Source organism: Microcaecilia unicolor, chromosome 6, assembly GCF_901765095.1.
Source record: "Microcaecilia unicolor chromosome 6, aMicUni1.1, whole genome shotgun sequence".
In the NCBI taxonomy this organism is placed as follows: domain Eukaryota; kingdom Metazoa; phylum Chordata; class Amphibia; order Gymnophiona; family Siphonopidae; genus Microcaecilia; species Microcaecilia unicolor.
This window is the reverse complement of record NC_044036.1, coordinates 228,753,819-228,772,193: the sequence shown is the minus strand read 5'-3', so window position 1 is coordinate 228,772,193 and position 18,375 is coordinate 228,753,819. Positions and strand designations below refer to the sequence as shown.

Here is an 18,375-nt window from a genome sequence, read left to right as displayed (position 1 = left end):
CGTTAGCCTTGCAAATAGGAGTGACGCCAATATTCACTGAAGTCTTTTTTCTCCACTTTATATACGTTGTTAGAGATATATATCTTTTTAACAAATTCAATGACATCCCTAGAGATACAGAATATGTTCTAAGGTAGAAATTAAATATAGATATATGGTAATTGAAATCACCCATTATTATAGTATTGCCCGATTTGCCAGCTTTCTTAATCTGTTAAACATTTCTTCAACCGTCTGTTCATTTTGTCCCGAAGGACGGTAGTAGAGCCCTACAAGAATACTCCTTTCCTTCACACATGGAATTTCTATCCATAATGATTCCATTCTTCTATCTGTTTCATGTGGAATGTTTATTTTATTTGACTCAGTTTCCTCTTTAACATATAGCACAACCCCCCCCCCCCCCTCCAATTTGATCCTCTCTATCATTTCGATACAAATTGTACCCTGTTAACACAGTGTCCCATTGATTATCTTTCCACCAAGTCTCTGAGATGCCTATTATATCTACCTCATCATTTAGTGCTATATATTCTAACTCTCCCATCTTATTTTTTAGACTTCTGACATTTGAATACAGGCACTTCAGATCTACAAGTCACTTAGAAGTTGAAGGGGATAATGTGCATCCTTTATTTATTTATTTATTTATTTATTTATATTTATTTGTTGCATTTGTATCCCACTTTATCCCACCTCTTTGCAGGCTCAAAGTGGCTTACAATACATCATGAATAGTGGAAGAATGTTAGTTAATAAACATTTAGTATTGCAGGGTTTTGGTCAGCATGATGATAATAAGACAGAATCATAGTGTACAAGCAAATATTAAGAGACAATTCTAAATACAGAAATATAATACTGAATAATAGTGTACAAGCAGATATTAAGAGACAGTTCTAAATATAGATACGCAATTTGTACATATTCACATTGGTTGATCATTGTGATAGGCTTTATTAAAGAGGTGAGTCTTCGGTAAAGAGCGGAAGTTTGTACTTTCGTAGACCGATTTCAAGCTGCGCGGTAGTGCATTCCATAGCTGCGTGCTCAGGTAGGTGAAGTTTGACGCATGCATTAGTTTGTATTTCATTCCTTTACAGCTGGGGAAGTGCAGATCAAGGAATGTGTGGAATGATCTTTTGGCATTCCTAGGTGGTAAGTCGATCAGGTCTGACATGTAAGCTGGTACGTCTCCATGGATAATTTTATGAACTAATCAACGTTCCTTAAGTGGGAGCCATTGTAGTTTTTGTCGTAATGGCTTAGCACTTTCAAATTTTGGTTTGCTGAATATAAGTCTAGCTGCAGTGTTTTGGGCTGTTTGGAGTTTCTTGATTATTTGTTTTTTGCATCCGGCATATAGTGCATTGCAATAGTCTAAATGACTGAGCACCATTGCTTGTACCAGGTTGCGGAAAACACTCCTTGGGAAGAAAGGTCGTATTCTTTGTCCGAGGACAAGCATGCTGCTTGTTCTAACGACTGGGTTGACATCCACGACAGCCCCCACCAATCGGAAGAAAACTTCGCGGGCGGTCCCGCACGCAGGGCACGCCCACCGCGCATGCGCAGCCGTCTTCCTGCCCGTGCACAACCGTTCCCGCTCAGTATTTTTCCTTTCCGCGCTGGAGAGAGATGTGTTCGCGTCCCTCTCTTAGTCAGCCCCGGAAACCGGATTGTGGCCTAGCCCGCGGTTTTTCTTTATTAGTGTACGCGTTATTTTTTGCTTAAAAAAAAACGAAAAAGAGTCTTCCTCGTCGTTCCTAGTCGCGAGTTTGTGTTGTCGCGTGTGCTTTTCACCGCCACCATCGACGGTTTTGACTTCGCAGACACGATTTTTCCGTCGATGTCCTCGAAGGTCCTGAGCGGATTCAAAAAGTGTGGTCGGTGCGGCCGGCAGATCTCGCAGACCAATACTCACGCTTGGTGTCTCCAGTGCCTCGGCCCGGAGCATAATTCCAAGACGTGCACCTTGTGTCTTGGCTTAAGAAAGCGAACGCAGGTGGGCGAGGCAAGTTCTCCGGGATCGTCTTTTTGGAACTTGCGCCGGCCCTTCAACGTCGACCTCGACGGCATTGGTGTCGACAGCCGGGTCTTCGGTTCCGGTACCGATGTCGACGGCATCGACCCCAGGAGCACAGGTACCTTTGGCCCGCCGGCCGCGCGGGCAGTCTGCCCCAGCCACTCCCGCTGCTCAGGGCCATTGGGACCGAACCCTGTCGGATCTGATACCTCGAGGCCGGGGGCCTCCACCTCCTCCTCGTCCCTTCCGCGGAGCGCCGATGACAGGCATCGAAAGAAAGCCAAGAAGCACCGTCATCGGTCGCCCACGACGCACGGGACTGGCAGTTCCGGGACATCGAGGGACGACTCGACGCCCAGGAAGTGGCCATGCCGGGAGGAGTGTTCCCCCTCAGTCGAAGAGGTGTCGCTGCGCCAGTCCGCAGGTATCTCTGTACCGTCTCCTGGACCCAAGCAGCTTCCAGCACCGACACGCACACCGGCCCCCCCCGCCTTTCCCGACAGCGGGCCTCGACGAGTGCCTCCGAGCCATCCTTCCCGGGATCCTGGAAGGACTGATGCGCCAGGCTCTATCGGCATCGGGGGTGCTTGCGCCCCCGGCGCCGTTGATGGAGGCGCCAGTGGGCTCTGGCCCGCTGCTGAGGCCTCCGACGCCAACGCCGCTTGCGGCACCGGTGTCGACCGCTACACAGGTGGAATCTCTGTCGACGTCGATGGAGGGAGCTTCGTCCCCACTGGTGCGGGAGTCCACCGCTCGACGCCATCATCGAGGACGTGGTTCCTTGCAGTCGAGACGGGCCCGGTTGCGGTCTGAGCTGAGAGAGCTCATGTCCGACACCGAGGAGGAGGCCTCGTGGGGGGAGGAGGAGGACCCCAGATATTTCTCCTCAGAGGAGTCTGTGGGCCTTCCCTCCGACCATGTAAGGTCCTGTCTAGTTGACACATGAGGTCCGCCACCTTCGCACCAGGCAGGCAAGTCACCAGGCGATCCTCATGTCCACCAGCCACCGAGCTAACTATATGCCTAATGATCGAATCACCAACTACTACAGCTGTCCTAACTCTTCCCACCTGGGCAGAAGTTCTTGACGACATATCCTTGGTGCAAGAGGATAGTACACCCCCTGGTGGGCAGGTCCTAGCTACAGGAGTACTTCCTACTTTACCAGGGTGATGCTGTCCTTCTAGGAGACCTCCCTCCTCTAAGGCAGGACAGGGGCTGCCAAGACTGGAGGTGGGACTTCTCTACAACGTTCCTGTATATCTCCTCTATGTACCTCTGTCTCCCTCAGCTCCACCAAGTCTGCTACTCTAACCTCAAGAGAACGGACACACATATAACCGCTCACCAAGTGGGAGATAATCATACAAGTGACACTCAGTGCAAAAGATTGGATAGCACCCCTCTCGCTTCTGGACTGCTGTCTTCATCTTGGTATTTTTGAGTTTTTCAATAATTTAAAACTTGCTAAGGTATTATGGATATTAGCCTAATATAATAATGTCTTTAGCTTATATGGTATATTGTGTGATTTATTTACTGTTTTATTTCTTAGAAAGTAATGAAATGTAATTAAAACTCTGTAAGAGCATTCCTTGCTTGTTCTCCTAATTACAATAATTGACTATAAATGAAGAGTTTTGCTAGTGAGGGTGGGTGGGATGAAGACTAAACTAGATCCTGCTGTGCCTGTTAGAGGCTATCTGTTAATGCTGTGGTACAAAGTTCAAATTTTAAAACTAGGGGGAAAATAATTTGGAAATTAGTTGATAAAGTTTGCTTTTTTATATTCTTGTTCTGCCTATCACTAACCTACCATTCCTCCTTTAAACCCCAATCTTTTTAGTTCCCAAAGAAGGCAAAATAACATTCACTTACCAGAGAAATGTTCTCTTCTCTCAGGACTTCTCAGTGCCTGGAGGTGTCATCTCTTCCCATTGTAGTCTTAGATATTTTTTTTAAATTGAAAATCTGAATTATTCTTACAGACTTTTGTGTTTGCTTTTACAGACCCTAACTCTGGATTTTGCCCTCATGACTTATCCTCCAACTGGTGTTTGCATGGGGGGCACCCAATCTATCCAGAAATTTCTGTGCAAAGGTAATATAAGAAAGAACTGTCCCCACTAATTCTGCATTGATGTCGGTTTCTGCAGATGAGAATAGAGAGAAAGGCAGAAACAAATGTATTGCATCATACAAAGTATTTAAACTACCAAAAAGTAGATAAATTGACAACAAAGAATTATTAATTATTGTTGTGTTTTTTCTTGAACAATCTCCTTGGTACTTGCTCTTGTAATATGCTACCATATAAACACTAATAGGAGCAAGTTCTTACTCTACTATTTCGATAGCTGCAATGTTATAGAGGAAATGACTTCAGACTCTCAGGTCACAGCTGTTAGTACTTAGAGCTAGATAGCTGACCGCTCAGCTCTGCGTGTGTTTTTTCTTGGCAATGGTGAGTTGAAAATATGTTGAAATCATGCTTACTTTTTAATTTTCTTTCCTTTAGTCCTACCAGACCAGTCCAGATCTTTAGTGTTGTGCCCATCAACCAGCAGATGTATGGAGACAGATTCTAGAATTCTGGACTCTATAAGAGCATCGTGCAGCCTGAGGTCTTCAGTATTTTGATTAGCAAAGTGGTGGTGAATGAATACTTTGAAAACAAAAGAAATATCTTCAATTCACAATAACAATATCTTGAGGATAATTAGAAAATCAATAGCTGATTATATGTATAAACACTATAAGGACTTCTGGACTGGTGGAAAGAAATTAACTGGTAAGCATAATTTCTCCTTCTGTAGCATCCTTACCAGACCTGTCGAGAACTTGTGAAGGTAGCAAAGCAATGCTTAAGAAGGGGTAGCACTGAGAGATCCTTGCTCTGAGAACCTGTAATCCAATAGCTGCATCTGACGTAGCAGCTATAACAAGCTTGTAATTCCTTGCAGAAGTATGGAGAGATGACCAAGTTGCTGCTCTACAAATGTCAAGGGAAGAAACCACCAAGGATTCCGCCTTTGTCCCTGAAATGCCTTTTGTGGAATGTGCTTTCAAAGGAATTGGAGGTTTCTTTTTTATGATGTAGGATGAAGAAATCACCTCTAATCATTGAGCATTAATAACTTTAGAGGCCACTTCCCATTTCATTGGGCTTCCAAAGAGAACTAAAAATCTTGTCTGACAAGTTAAATTCATTAGGGACCGAGGTATCTGAAGGGAACCCTCCTGATATCTAGTAAATGAAACGACTTGAAATCTTTTCCATAATCTTCTCTATGGAAGGAAGGAGTAGGTAATGTTAATGGTAATGTTCATCCCTCTGTTCATTGTGCAGCACAGCTAAGAAAGTAAGTAGAATGTTAGGAATTATTAAGAAAGGAATGGAGAACAAAACTGAGAATATTATAATGCCCTTGTATTGCTCCATGGTGCAACTGCACCTCGAATATTGTGTGCAATTTTGGTCACTGTATCTCAAAAAAGATATAGCGGAATTAAGAGTAGGTGCAGAGAAAAAATGGGATGGATGACTTTATGAGGAAAGGCTAAAGAGGCTAGGGCTCTTCAGTTTGAAAAAGAGACAGCTGAGGGGAGATATGATTGAGGTCTATAAAATACTGAGTGGAGTGGAATAGGTAGACACGAATCGCTTATTTTCTCTTACCAAAAATACAAGGACTACAGAGTACCAATTAAGCTACTAAGTAAATTTAAAATAAATCGGAGAAAATATTTTTTCATGACATGTAATTAAACTCTGAAATTTGTTACTAGAGAATGTGGTAAAAGCAATTAGGGTTTAAAAAAGGTTTGGACAAGTTCCTACAAGAAAAGTCCATAAGCCATTATTAAAATGGACTTCGGAAAATCCACTGCTTATTCCTTGTATAAGCAGCATAAAATCTGTTTTTACTCCTTTGGGATCTTGGCAGATACTTGTGAGCTGGATTGGCCACTGTTGGAAACAGGATTCTGGACTTGATGGACTTTCGGTCTTGCCCGTACGGCAATGCTTATGTTCTTATTTGCATGAAAAGAAGGAACTGTCCTAATAGAAATACCTATCTCTGTGAAATGCAGAAATGGATTTCTGCAAGATAAGGCCTGCAGTTCAGAAATTCTACCTGCAGAAGAAATAGCCAACAAAAATCCTTTCTTAAGAGGCTCAAAGGGAGAAAATCTAGCATCTTAAGAACTAAGGGGCTCTCTTACTAAAGTGCTGTAAATTTTGCATTTATTGCATGGCTAATGCTAAATACAGTGCAGCAAGTGCAAAACCTGTGCGTGGCCAGCATCATCCCTGCATTTTGTAAACTGCCCTGACATGTTTGTCAGGAAGGGCAGTATAGCAAATTTTTAATAAACATAAACATTTACTGTACACAGTTGAGATTTACCACACTGGCACCTCATTACATGCAGCGCCTGATACAGCAGGAGTACCCATTCTATCACACACTGCATGTAAAGTGGTGTGGGTCCACTGGGAATAAAGAAAGGAAGGAAAACACGGTGTGGCATAGCACACCCCTCCCCTTCACATCTCTCACCCCCACCACACATCACATATCCTCTCGATCTCCACCCCCCCCCCCCCCCCCCAGGCCAAGCCCTGCTTCCAGCATCAACTTCCAGGACTTACTCAGGGCCTCATTGGTAGTTCAGAGGAACTCTGGCAGCATCAGCCATCCTCCACTGCCACCCGACTTAGTGTCGCCATCAAAATGGTGCCAGTGATACTACCATTAGGTGTCATCTTTCCATATAAGGAGATGTGCTACTGCCTAGGTCCCCATGAACTACTAAGGAGTCTGAGGAGGGGTAAGAGAGAATATAGAAGTCTGGAGGAGGAGATAGTTGATGCTGGGAGAATGGAGCTTGGCCTTGTGGGGGGGATCAGGAAGAGCTGCGAATTGTTAAGGGGGGGACCGATGAGGTTGTGACATGTAAAAGGAGATTGTGCGGTTGGGGTGGGGTTTGGGAGGGGGTTGTGCTGTCAGGGTGGGAATCAGAAGTGCCAAGGATTACGCCACTGTGGCACTTGTTGACCCATCAGCTGCTGCACTATGAGATTGCAGGTAGCATAGCTGCACTTAACCACCTCCTGTTGAGGTGGTGGTAAGCTCGGCTATGCTATTGGCAGTTGGGACATCTAGCATGCCCCCTTCTTTTTTTGAAAATATTTTTATTAAGGTATAGGGCATTAACATTTCAACACACTACATGCATATTCGCGACAACTCCAGATTAGAACTACAAATGCACATTGAGGCATATTTTCAAAGCACTTAGCCTTCCAAAGTTCCATAGAAACCCCCCCCCCCCCACTCCTGGAGCAGATTGAGACCCAGCATGCAATACTGCTTATAACTTCCACACAGAGCTATACGCCTGGCCACTTTTGTGCCCAGAGGATAGAACTCTCTCCCAGCGAGCCATCTGTGTCATCTTTACCATCCAATGATGCACTGTTGGTGGCTCTTCTGCTACCCAATTCACTAATATTACTTTTCTTGCTAACATTAATGCCACGCACACAAAAACGCACCTGGGAAGGGGATAGCCCCTGTGCCTTCAAATTTGTTTCATCTCCGAGGAGCAACACCTTGTAAGTCCATTCAACTGGGACATCTTGCATTTGCTCTAGAACCCCGGGCACACCCACCCAGAATGTATGCAGTTTCATGCACTCCAAAAAAGTATGTACAAGAGTACCCACTCTTTGTTTACAGCGCACACCAGTACTGTCCTCCCAGAGTCCCATTTTCTTCCCCTTCTCCCTAGCAATTTGTACTGCATTTCTTGTAAATTAACACTGGGAGTCACCTTGAATGCTCCTATAAAATGTACTGAAAGCATGTTCAAAGTGACTTCTTCTCCCAACTGTTCCCCCCACCACTTAGCTAAACCCTAAAAAAAAAATGCTTTCCTCTGCTTCCTACCTAAGGCATACCACACAGCAAGCTTATTAGCCTCCTGTGGGACCCGACAAAAAAACTTATCCAGCTGAGAGAAGGTTGGACCACAAGCTCTCCTGGAGATTAATGTCGCGCAATAATGCCTCCATTGCAAAAAAGGCATAAAATCTGTTTGCACCAAGCTCCATGTCTCCTGCACCTGCTTGAAAGAAGGAAGAGAGCCCCCCCCCCCCCCCCAGGCCCCGTAAAGTGTGCCACCTATCGGCATCCTTTACGCTCCCAAACCTTAAAACGCGTCACTCCCTGCCCTGCCGGGAACTGGGGAATATCAACCGCCGCCAAGAAAGGAGAGGGGCCCGACGCCCCCTCCCCCCTCAGCCCTTCTCTCGACCAAACCCATGCGCACCTCAACGGGCGAAGCAGGGGCCCCAGACCCCCCCGCCGCCGGCAGCTGCAAAAGATTGAAGGCTGAGTACGATAGGGATCCCCCCTCCAAAATAAATTGCGGTGCAGATCGCACTACTCCGGTATGCAACTCATGAATCCAGCGAAGCAAGGTGGTCACATTATACAATCGGAGATCTGGTAAGTTCAATGCTCCTCTAGTTCTAGGCTGTGTAAGTTTTACCAATCCAATTCTGGCCCTACGTCTCGCCCAAAGAAAGGTCCCAATAAATCTTTTATAATATAATTCATCTCATTTCGTGATCCACAAAGGCAACATCTGTAAGGGGTATAACAGCTTCGAAAGCATGACCATTTTAACTAGTGCCACTCTACCGAGCAATGAAAGCGGCAGCTCCCGCCACCTGTGAAGGACCCAAATTGCAAAAGCAAAGCTATCAGGTTAGGAACTGACATGACAGCTTTATCTAAGTATATGAGCATATCATCCACGAACAAGTTGATTTTAAACTCCTGAGATCCCACCCTAATACCCTGCACATGGTTGGTCTGCCTCATTTTAACTGCAAAAGGCTCAAGTAATAACACAAATAGCATAGGCGAAAGCGGGCAACCTTGCCTTGTACCTCTCTCCAACCCAAAAGCCGGGGACAGCGCTCCATTAATCAATATCTGTGCCTTAGGGTTTTTGTACAGAGCTCTAATACCACCCAGGAAGGCACCCATAATCCGAATTGTGGGAGCACCCAGAACAAATATTCCCACAGAATCTTATCAAATGCTTTCTTCGCGTCCAGGTTTGTAATAATAGCATCCCCAGGGACTCCCCCCAAACTCTGCAAAACTGTCAATGCCCGGAGGACGTTGGAGGAAGCATATCTGCCTAGTACAAAGCCCACCTGGTCCGTATGTACTAATACAGGTAAAACCTTCCCTAGCCTATGAGCCAAAATACTCGCAAAAAGTTTTATGTCTTGATTAAGAAGCGATATTGGACGATAAGACCCCAACAACTCTTCATCTCTCCCAGGCTTGGGGAGTACTACAATGTGAGCACGCATCAGCTCTCTCCCCACCTCTCTCGCAGTACATAAATGCTGGCCCAACTCCTGAAAGGGAAATCTAATTTTCAGGCCTAAAATTTTATAAAACTCAGGTCCCAGCTCATCCGGCCTAGGTGCTTTCGCTAACTTCAAACGCTTAATCGCCTGGCCTAGCTCTACCCCCGTAACCGGAGCATTCAAAGCCTCTCTTTGTGCCTGCGACACCTGTGGAAGAGCCAGACCTTGAAAGAAAGATTCTCTCTGTTCCCTATCCACCTCTCCTTTGTCATATAATGCTTTATAGAATTTCACAAACTCATTCTGTATGTCTTCTACCGATGTTACTATTCTCCCCTCTGCCGATCTAACCTTAGTAATGATCTTTTTTGCCCCCCTAGTCTTGACCAGAGCAGCCAATAACTTCCCTGCTTTATTTCCCCACCGATATAGGTTATATTTATACATTTGAATGTCTTGTGATGCTCTTGAATTCAAAAAGGTCATCGATCTGTCTACATATAGCAAAATACTCACCTTTCACCCCCTCATCTCTGGTAAGAATATGTTTCCCCCTAATTTGCTGCAATTTACTCGTCAAAGTGGCCAATTGGTGCTCTCTCTCCCTACGAGTTTTTGCTACATATGCCAAAATGTGGCCCCTCATGACAGCCTTACCCGCCTCCCAATAAGTAATGTGGTTCACCGACTCTGGGTCATTATCCAACAAATAATTATCCCACGCTTGCGACAAAAAAGAACAAAACTCAAGATCTAAATATAATGTGGGGTTCATACGCCACAACCGTGCCGCTCCTCTCTGCTGCCATCTCACATCCACCCATACTAAAGAGTGATCTGACACCACCCCATCAATATCTGCCGCAACCGTCCTCGAGAGGAGAGAAGGATCCAAAAGCAGATAGTCGAGCCTTGCATGGACGTCATGCACGTGGGAATAAAAAGTATATTCATAAGATTCCGGATGCAGTATCTGCCATACATCTAACAACCCCAGCTCACGCATCAAAAAATTAACCCCCTTATCTTTCCATGCTGAAGGTCGTGGTTTCGTTGGTTTAAAGAATCCACAGAGATGTTAAAATCCCCTCCTACCACCAGTTGATACCCACTAACAGACACCAACTGTGCAAGGAGACCGGAAAAAATGAGTGAGAATATACATTTGGTGCATAGTCAGAAGAGAGAGTGACCCTTTGGCTCGCAACCTCTCCCAGCCAAAGAACATATCTACCCCCTGTGTCTTGAACCAATCTATGCATACATACATGGTGCTTTTTATGAAACAAAATAGCAATGCCCCGTTGCCTACTATTGAAGGACGAAGAAACCAACTCCCCTACCCATCCTCGCTTTAACTTTTTGTGCTCTACTTGTGAAAGATGCGTCTCCTATAAGAATAATATATCTATTTTCATTTTAGAGCAATAGGACAGAATCTTAGTACATTTTATAGGAGAGTGAATCCCATCAGCATTCAATGACCCAAACCTCAAGTTACTCATATGGTAAAAAGAACATAGACATCAAGCAAGCCCATTTCAGATCTGAGGTGATGTCCAACTCACCACCTCTTTCCTTCCCTCACACCCAATAATACTCCCTTCTGCATGCCTCTTCCAACCCGACTTCCCCAGCTCCAGGAGTGACCTCCCAACCCCGCATTTCTCAACCTCGAACCCCTCCCTCCCCCCCACAACTCCCCATCCTCCTACCCCTCTACAGAAACATCCACTGAATACCATACACTCACCTCATGCACACACCCCTCCCTCTTCCCCCCAAGCACTCCCTACAGACAGCCAAACTATACCCCTCCCCCAACTTCCCCCCTATACTCTCCAATGTAACTATCCCCCTCCAAGGAAACTGCTCCCCCCCCCCGCCTCTTATCCCCTCCCCCGCAAACCCCTTACCACTAACACCTCTGTAAACAGCATGCATTATCTATCTTAACTCTCGGAGCTCCAGATATCTGTTCATAGTGTAACCGGAACATGCTTTAACAAAACAGATCTTCATCCAGCCCCTCTGAATGGGCATTTATATCAGTAGGTTAACACTATACCTACAAATATAAACCTATATGGGCAGCAGTTGCTAAGACATTCCCACTTAACAGTATATGCTATCTTGTCATAGCTGATAGCTACCAGAACTCCTAGCATTCCACTCAGCTATAACCTCCATATATTATAGCAAAACATTCTACCATCTAGCCCCCCCCCCCCCCAATGCTATTATTATATTAATGGAAAACATACATGAGTGCACATATGGACAAAATTCTACATACAAAATTACGCAAACGTGAAGGCAAAACACTTGACCATCCCAACATTCAACCCCCCTGCCCGCCGTACCCCTAAGGCAGAGGGTGGACGGAGCTGCGCGACCTTCCTTCGCTCTGATTATGTGAGATCCACCAGTACTTGTAAAATGGCTCCGCACACTAGTTTGAGTCCCGCCGATGAAATTACCTCCATCTCATACTGATAGGGCCCGCAAAAGTCGGCCATTCCTCCCACAGCAGGAATCTGTCTGTCTCTCTGGGAAAGCCACCAGGTCACCATCTCGGACCTTTTCAGAATTGAAAGTTAGCATATGCTTCCCAGTTCCCACTAGTATTCCACTACAATCGTCAATGTGGAACAGAACCCCAAAAGAGATCCTGCCCCTATCCTCAGCACACTCTCTTATTGCAGTTTGTCCATAAAAGACCGAAGCTCTTCTGGTTTTTCCATATATAACACACTCCCTTCATGTAATACTTGCACCCTTGCAGGATATTGCAAGGAAAACTTGACTCCTTTGTTGAAGAGTTGAGAGCAATATGGTGATAAACGTTTTCGGAGTTCTGCTACTCTAGGTGAAAAATCCTGGAACAGCAATACATTTGCTCCGTTGTAGACCACATTCTGATGCTGGCGAAACTTTACCATCAACTGTGCTTTGTCTGCGTAGTTGAGGATGCGGACGATCACCGGGTGCGGTCTGCTATTTTCCTCTTTCAGGACGCCTACGCGGTGCACCCTCTCAGCCCGCAACCTCTGCTCCTTCACCTCAAGGCCCAGCTCCCGGTGTAGCCACGAGTCCACCAGATCCCACAGTTCTTTTTCTTTCACACTTTCGGGCACCCCCACCAACCTGATGTTATTCCTTCTGCTCCTATTTTCGTGGTCCAACTCTGTCCTCTAAAACTTTGCACCGTTTCTCTAGCGCGGCCATTTTGGAGCTCATACCGTTCACCAAATCTTCCTGGTGCGATATTCTTTCCTCTGCATGTTGTATTCGGTTTCCCTGCACTGCTATGTTCTCTTTTAGGTCATCCAGAGAAGCATGGAGAGCCGACAATTTGTCATCCAATACTACTGCCATATGCTTCATGATTTCCTTTATCGCCATCTTGGCCGCGTGTTGCGCTCCATGAGTCTTCTGTGCTCGCGGAGTCCGTGCTGGCATACCCGTAATACCTCACCAAATCGCTGCCACAACCTCTCAGACAGCTCCAGAGATACTCTTCAGCAGTTACAGGTAAATATATGGATCTTAAACCGGGGCGGGAAGCAGATACATAGCAGTTTTGTTAGCAGAAGCGAGGAGAGCAGCAATGAGACGTCTGCTCAGGAACCAGCCATCACGTGACCCCCCCCCCCCCCCTAGCATGCCCCCTTCTTTTCACTTCTGTGCTCTCCTTACCTTACTTTTATTTTGTATAGATGCCAATCCTTTGGCCCTTGCAGTATATGAAGAGCTTGTAATTTATTTATTTATTTACGGTTCATTTCTACCCCACATTTTCCCACAAATGCAGACACAATATGGCTTCCATGAATTACAAAAGTTAAAAGATACAACACATGAATTTAGCAGTAGAATAAGGATAAAAAATAAATAAATACCACAAAGATCCCTTGTTTAAATGCCCTAGACCAGGCCTCGACAAATTTTCATTAAATCTAGGAGCCAGCCCAAAAACTTAAGGGCCAGCATCTAAGACCTTTCTCGCTTCTCCTTTCCCACCCTTCCAACATTGTCCCCAATGAAGGGTTTGGAATCCCCTCCTAGGTTAGCAGTATTTTTTTCCTATTTTGTGCCTGTGGGCAAAGGTACTTTACAAATCAGATCCTTAAGGTGCCTCCACTAATCCAATTGCAGATTTCATACCCCCATCCCATGGTCTTCCTCTGTCCGTCTCTTTCATATCCCTATCCCACAGCCTTCACCCAGTCTGTCTGTCTCTCCATCCCTATCCCAGAGCCTTCATCCAATCTGTGTGTCTGTCTCTCATACCTCCATCACACATCCTTCACACACTCTTGTCTGTCTCTTTCTCTCATACCCCAATCCCATGGCCTTCACCTAGTCTGTCTGTCTCCATCCTTCTTCATCTCAGCCTTCACGCGACAGCACTGCCTGAAACCACTTCTCTCCACCATGCACAGTGATCAGGCTCTCCATATACTTGAGCTGTGCTGTGCAGGAAGTTGTGGAATTCTTGTGGTTTCATAAGTACATAAGTGTTGCTATACTGGGACAGACCGAAAGTCCATCGAGCCCAGCATTCTGTTTCCAACAGTGGCCAATCCAGGTTTCAAGTACCTGGCAAGATCCCAAAACAGTACAATACATTTTATGCTGCTTGTCCTAGAAATAAGTAGTGGATTTTCCCCAAGTCCATCTTAATAATGGCTTACAGACTTTTCTTTTAGGAAGCTACCCAAACCTATATTAAACCCTGTTATGCTAAGTGCTTTCACTACATTCTCTGGCAAAGAATTCCAGAGTTTAATTACAATTTGAAGAAATATTTTCTCCGATTTGTTTTAAATTTGCTACTTTGTAGCTTCACTGCGTGCCCCCTAGTCCTAGTATTTTTGGAAAGAGTAAACAAGCGATTCACATCTACCCATTCCACTCCACTCATTATGTTTTATAGACCTTTATCATTTCCCCTAAGACTTCTCGAACCCCGTGCACTGTGCTTCTCAAGTATTTGGAGAACCCAATCGCCGTGAAGGGTGGAGAGAAGCAGTTTCAGGCAGCGCTACAGTAGGAAAACAAAATCTGTCAAGAGTGTGAAATCCTAAGCATGAGGAGGCAATTTCTAGGCGCCATGGTAACCTGGTGCTGTGGATTTGTCAAGCCCTGCTCTAAACAGTAGCATGGGCTTATGCTACTGTCTACTATGTTTCACACCACGTTAGTTGTTTAATCCCCAAGTTTAAGTTTCACTCGGGTCAGACTTCAAGGATGGGGGAACAGACTTGGGCTACCCCTCCTAAGAAACTGCATTGTATTAGCTTGTAGGTACAAACAAAAACACACTTTGAAATGGCTGTATAGGGAAATTCTAAAAAAATAAGATGAGTAAGGTAGATTATATAGCACTAAAGAAGAAGTAGATATAATAGTCATCTCAGGGACCTGATGAAAGAGAAAACCAAATGGAACACTGTTACCGAGGTACAGATTATATCGTAATAACGTGGTTCAAATTGGAGGGGTGGTGGTCCTATATGTTAAAAGAGGAAATTGAGTCTAAAAATAAAGACTCAGCAGGAAACTACTACTACTACTAGTTAGCATTTCTATTGCGCTACAAGGCATACGCAGTGCTGCACAAACATAGAAGAAAGACAGTCCCTGCTCAAAGAGCTTACAATCTAATAGACAAAAATAAAGTAAGCAAATCAAATCAATTAATGTGTACAGGAAGGAGGAGAGGAGGGTATGTGGAGGCGAGTGGTTACAAGTGGCTTTACAACTGAGAGTAACGTGAAATCCTTATGGATAGGAATGCCATGTGTGAGGGGAAAGAGAATGATACCATCCGCCAGGGCAGAACAAACAAACAGATGATGAAATGTTAGCAGAAATTAGGGAAGATAGCAAATTTGGCAACACTATTTAACAGTGGGTAATTTCAGTTACCCTAGTATTGATTGGATAAATGTCATGTCTAGATGAAATAAATGACTGCTTGATGGAGCAGCTGTGCTGGGATGGATCAATGGGTTGGGATGTGTGGTGCAATAGTTGGAGTTTTGGGTGGAGCTGGGCGGAGCAATGGATCTGGCAGAGCTAGGGCGGAGTGGGGCGGGCTGGGGACAGACCCTAGATTTCCTGCTGAGTGGGTTGGCCCCTTGGCAGCTCTGATTTCATTTAAGTGGCTCTGGCATGGATTCATGAGTGCAGGTCTCTTTGGGGGGAGGGGACTGGACTCGATTGGTCTGGGGAGGTGCTGCTTTGCAGGGGGAATGGTAGATACATGGGGTGGCCTCCCAGTAGGGGTAGTAAAGATGAAAACTGTCTAGGTTAGGGAAGCATGGGTTGGGCACAGGGGATCTCTGGTGGAGAGGAGGGGGGATAATATGGATGGGCAGACTAGATAGTCCATATTGTCTCTTCTATGGGACAGGGGTGATTGTATCTGATGGTCTTAAGGGGGTCAAACTGGTAGAGTAGGAGACAGTGAAAGCTAGAAGTATGCTTGGGTGCATAGGGAAAGGAATGGCCAGTACTGCAGGTAAAAGGAGGTGATGATTCCCCCTGTATAAGACTCTGGTGAGACCTCATTCAGAATATTGTGTACAATTCTGGAGACCTTAAAAAAAAAAGATATAAGCAGGATGGAGTCAGTCCAGAGGACAGCTCCTAAAATGGTCAGTGGTCTTCATCTTGAAGCGTATGGGGACTGACTTAAAGATCTCAATATGTATTCTTTAGAAGAAAGGCAGGAGAAGGGAGATATGATAGACTTTTAAATACCTACGTGGCATAAATGAACAGGAGGCAAGTCTCTTTCAATTGAAAGGAAACTCTGGAATGAGGGGGACATAGGATGAAGGTGAAAGGGGATAGACTCCACCATGGATAGACTCTTTCCAAAAATACTTGGACTAGGGGCATGCAATGAAGCTATTAAGTAGTACATTAAAAACAAAGTGGAGAAAATATTTCTTCAGTGGAGGAGTAACCTAGTGGTTACTGCAGCAGACTTTGATCCTGGGGAACTGAGTTTGATTCCTACTGTAGCTCCTTGTGACTCTGGGCAAGTCACTTAACCTTACATTGCCCCAGGTACAAATAAGTACCTGTATATACTATGTAAACTGCTTTGAATGTAGTTGTAAAAACCACAGAAAGGCGGTATATCAAGTCCCATTCCCTTTCTTCTTCACTCATGGTATAATTAAATTCTGGAATTTGTTGCCAGAGAATGTAGTAAAGCAGGGTTTAAAAAAAGGTTTGGATAACTTCCTAAAAGAAAAGTCAGTAAGCCATTATTAAGGTGGATTTAGGGAAAATCCACTGCTTATTTCTAGAATAAAGAGCATAAAATCTATTTTACTGTTTGGGATCTTGCCTAGGTACTTGTAACCTGGATTGGCCACTGCTGGAAACAGAATACTGGGCTTGATGGACTTTCGGTCTGTCCCAGTATGGCAATACTTATGTTCTTATATTATGATATGAAGCTTATTGGTGAGCCAGGCCAAAATGACTGTCATATTCCAGTTGTTGCTGGAAATAGACCTGTTAATTTTAGATTTTCCAGTTTTTGGAGATTTCCAAAGATATTTAAAAGCTATTCCTCTAAAAAGCGAAGTTTTGGTTTAAGATTTAATAATTTCAGTACCATGTTATTATTTTAATGCTAGGTCTGTTGGTAATAAAACTCATTTAAGAGTATAAGTGTTGCCATACTGGGACAGACCGAAGGTCCATCGAGCCCGGTATCATGTTTCCAACAGTAGCCAATCCAGGTCACAAGTACTTGGCAAGATCCTGGAACAGTAAAATAGATTTTATGCTGTTTATCCTAGAAATAAACAGTGCATTTTCCCCAAGTCCATCTTAATCATAGCTTATGGACTTTTCTTTAGGAGGTTAGCCAAACCTTTTTTTAAACCCCGCTAAGCGAACTGCTTTTACAACATTCTTTGACAATGAATTCCAGAGTTTAATTACAATTTGAGTGAAGAAATATTTTCTCTGATTTGTTTTATGTTTAAATCTATTTATTGACATAGTATGCAAAATGTGATACAAACACAATTTTCTACCAACTGCGGCACTAATACAACAAGCAACTATCAGTATTTCTTCCAACGTCAACTGATTTTCCATTTTCCACCCCCCCCAACCAACCCATCTCTCCCCTCCTTCTGATTTAGCTGAACATTTGTGCATAATTCTGTTAAACGCATGAACCAACGAAAACAACCCAAATATTGCAGGAATATAGCAAAAGCACTGAATGCCATCAACAGGCTGATTGCAGAAAAATCCAGGTTGTTTCTTATTGCTCCCTTGTCCCTCAACTACTGCTACCCTCCCGCCCCCCATCTCTCTCTAAATCCCAACCTCCTGACCTAATTCCCCCTCCCCCTATCCCTTTCCAAAACACAAGCTGCCCAGTCATCAACTCCAGCCGGTAACTCAAAGCCAAACGCCTCTAGTTTAGAATTCTGCTCCTTGCAAGGGGTTGCAGAGTGTCCCAAAATTTCTCCCATATTCTTTGAAACCGCTTGCCTTCCTCAGAGGATAAATCCAAAAGGCCACGTCTTTCTAGTTTGAGGAGTTCGATCATTTGTATTCTCCAAGCACCTACTGTTGGGGCTCTAGTATCTCGCCAATGTTGTAAAAGGACTTTCTTTCCCATCAAAATCGCTCTCTGTAGGAAAGATAAGAAGCCCGGAAGAGTTGGTTTAACATACTTGTAGACCCTAAAAAGCATCAGGGGATGTCTCTGGATTGTACGTCCCCAATATTTCTTGATCTCTCGTAAAATTTGTGTCCACAGCTGTAAAACGTGCGGGCAGTACCAAAACATGTGACCGAGTGTGGCTTGATTCTGATCACACCACGGGCAGGTGTCAACTCCTCCAAAGCCTGCCTTCATCGCTCTATCTGGTGAGATATACAGTCTAAGAGCGAATTTGTA

At 44.6% G+C, this 18,375-nt stretch overlaps 1 protein-coding gene across 2 annotated transcripts in view; it reads left to right on the top strand.

The window, feature by feature from the left end:
- Nucleotides 1–18,375, top strand: part of LRSAM1 (leucine rich repeat and sterile alpha motif containing 1) — a 1,377,704-nt gene that overhangs the window by 532,315 nt on the left and 827,014 nt on the right. For both annotated transcript variants that reach the window (XM_030206572.1, XM_030206573.1), the window contains exon 9: nt 4,037–4,127. In XM_030206572.1, coding sequence (XP_030062432.1) covers nt 4,037–4,127 — 91 coding nt within the window. The remainder of the gene's footprint in view (nt 1–4,036; nt 4,128–18,375) is intronic.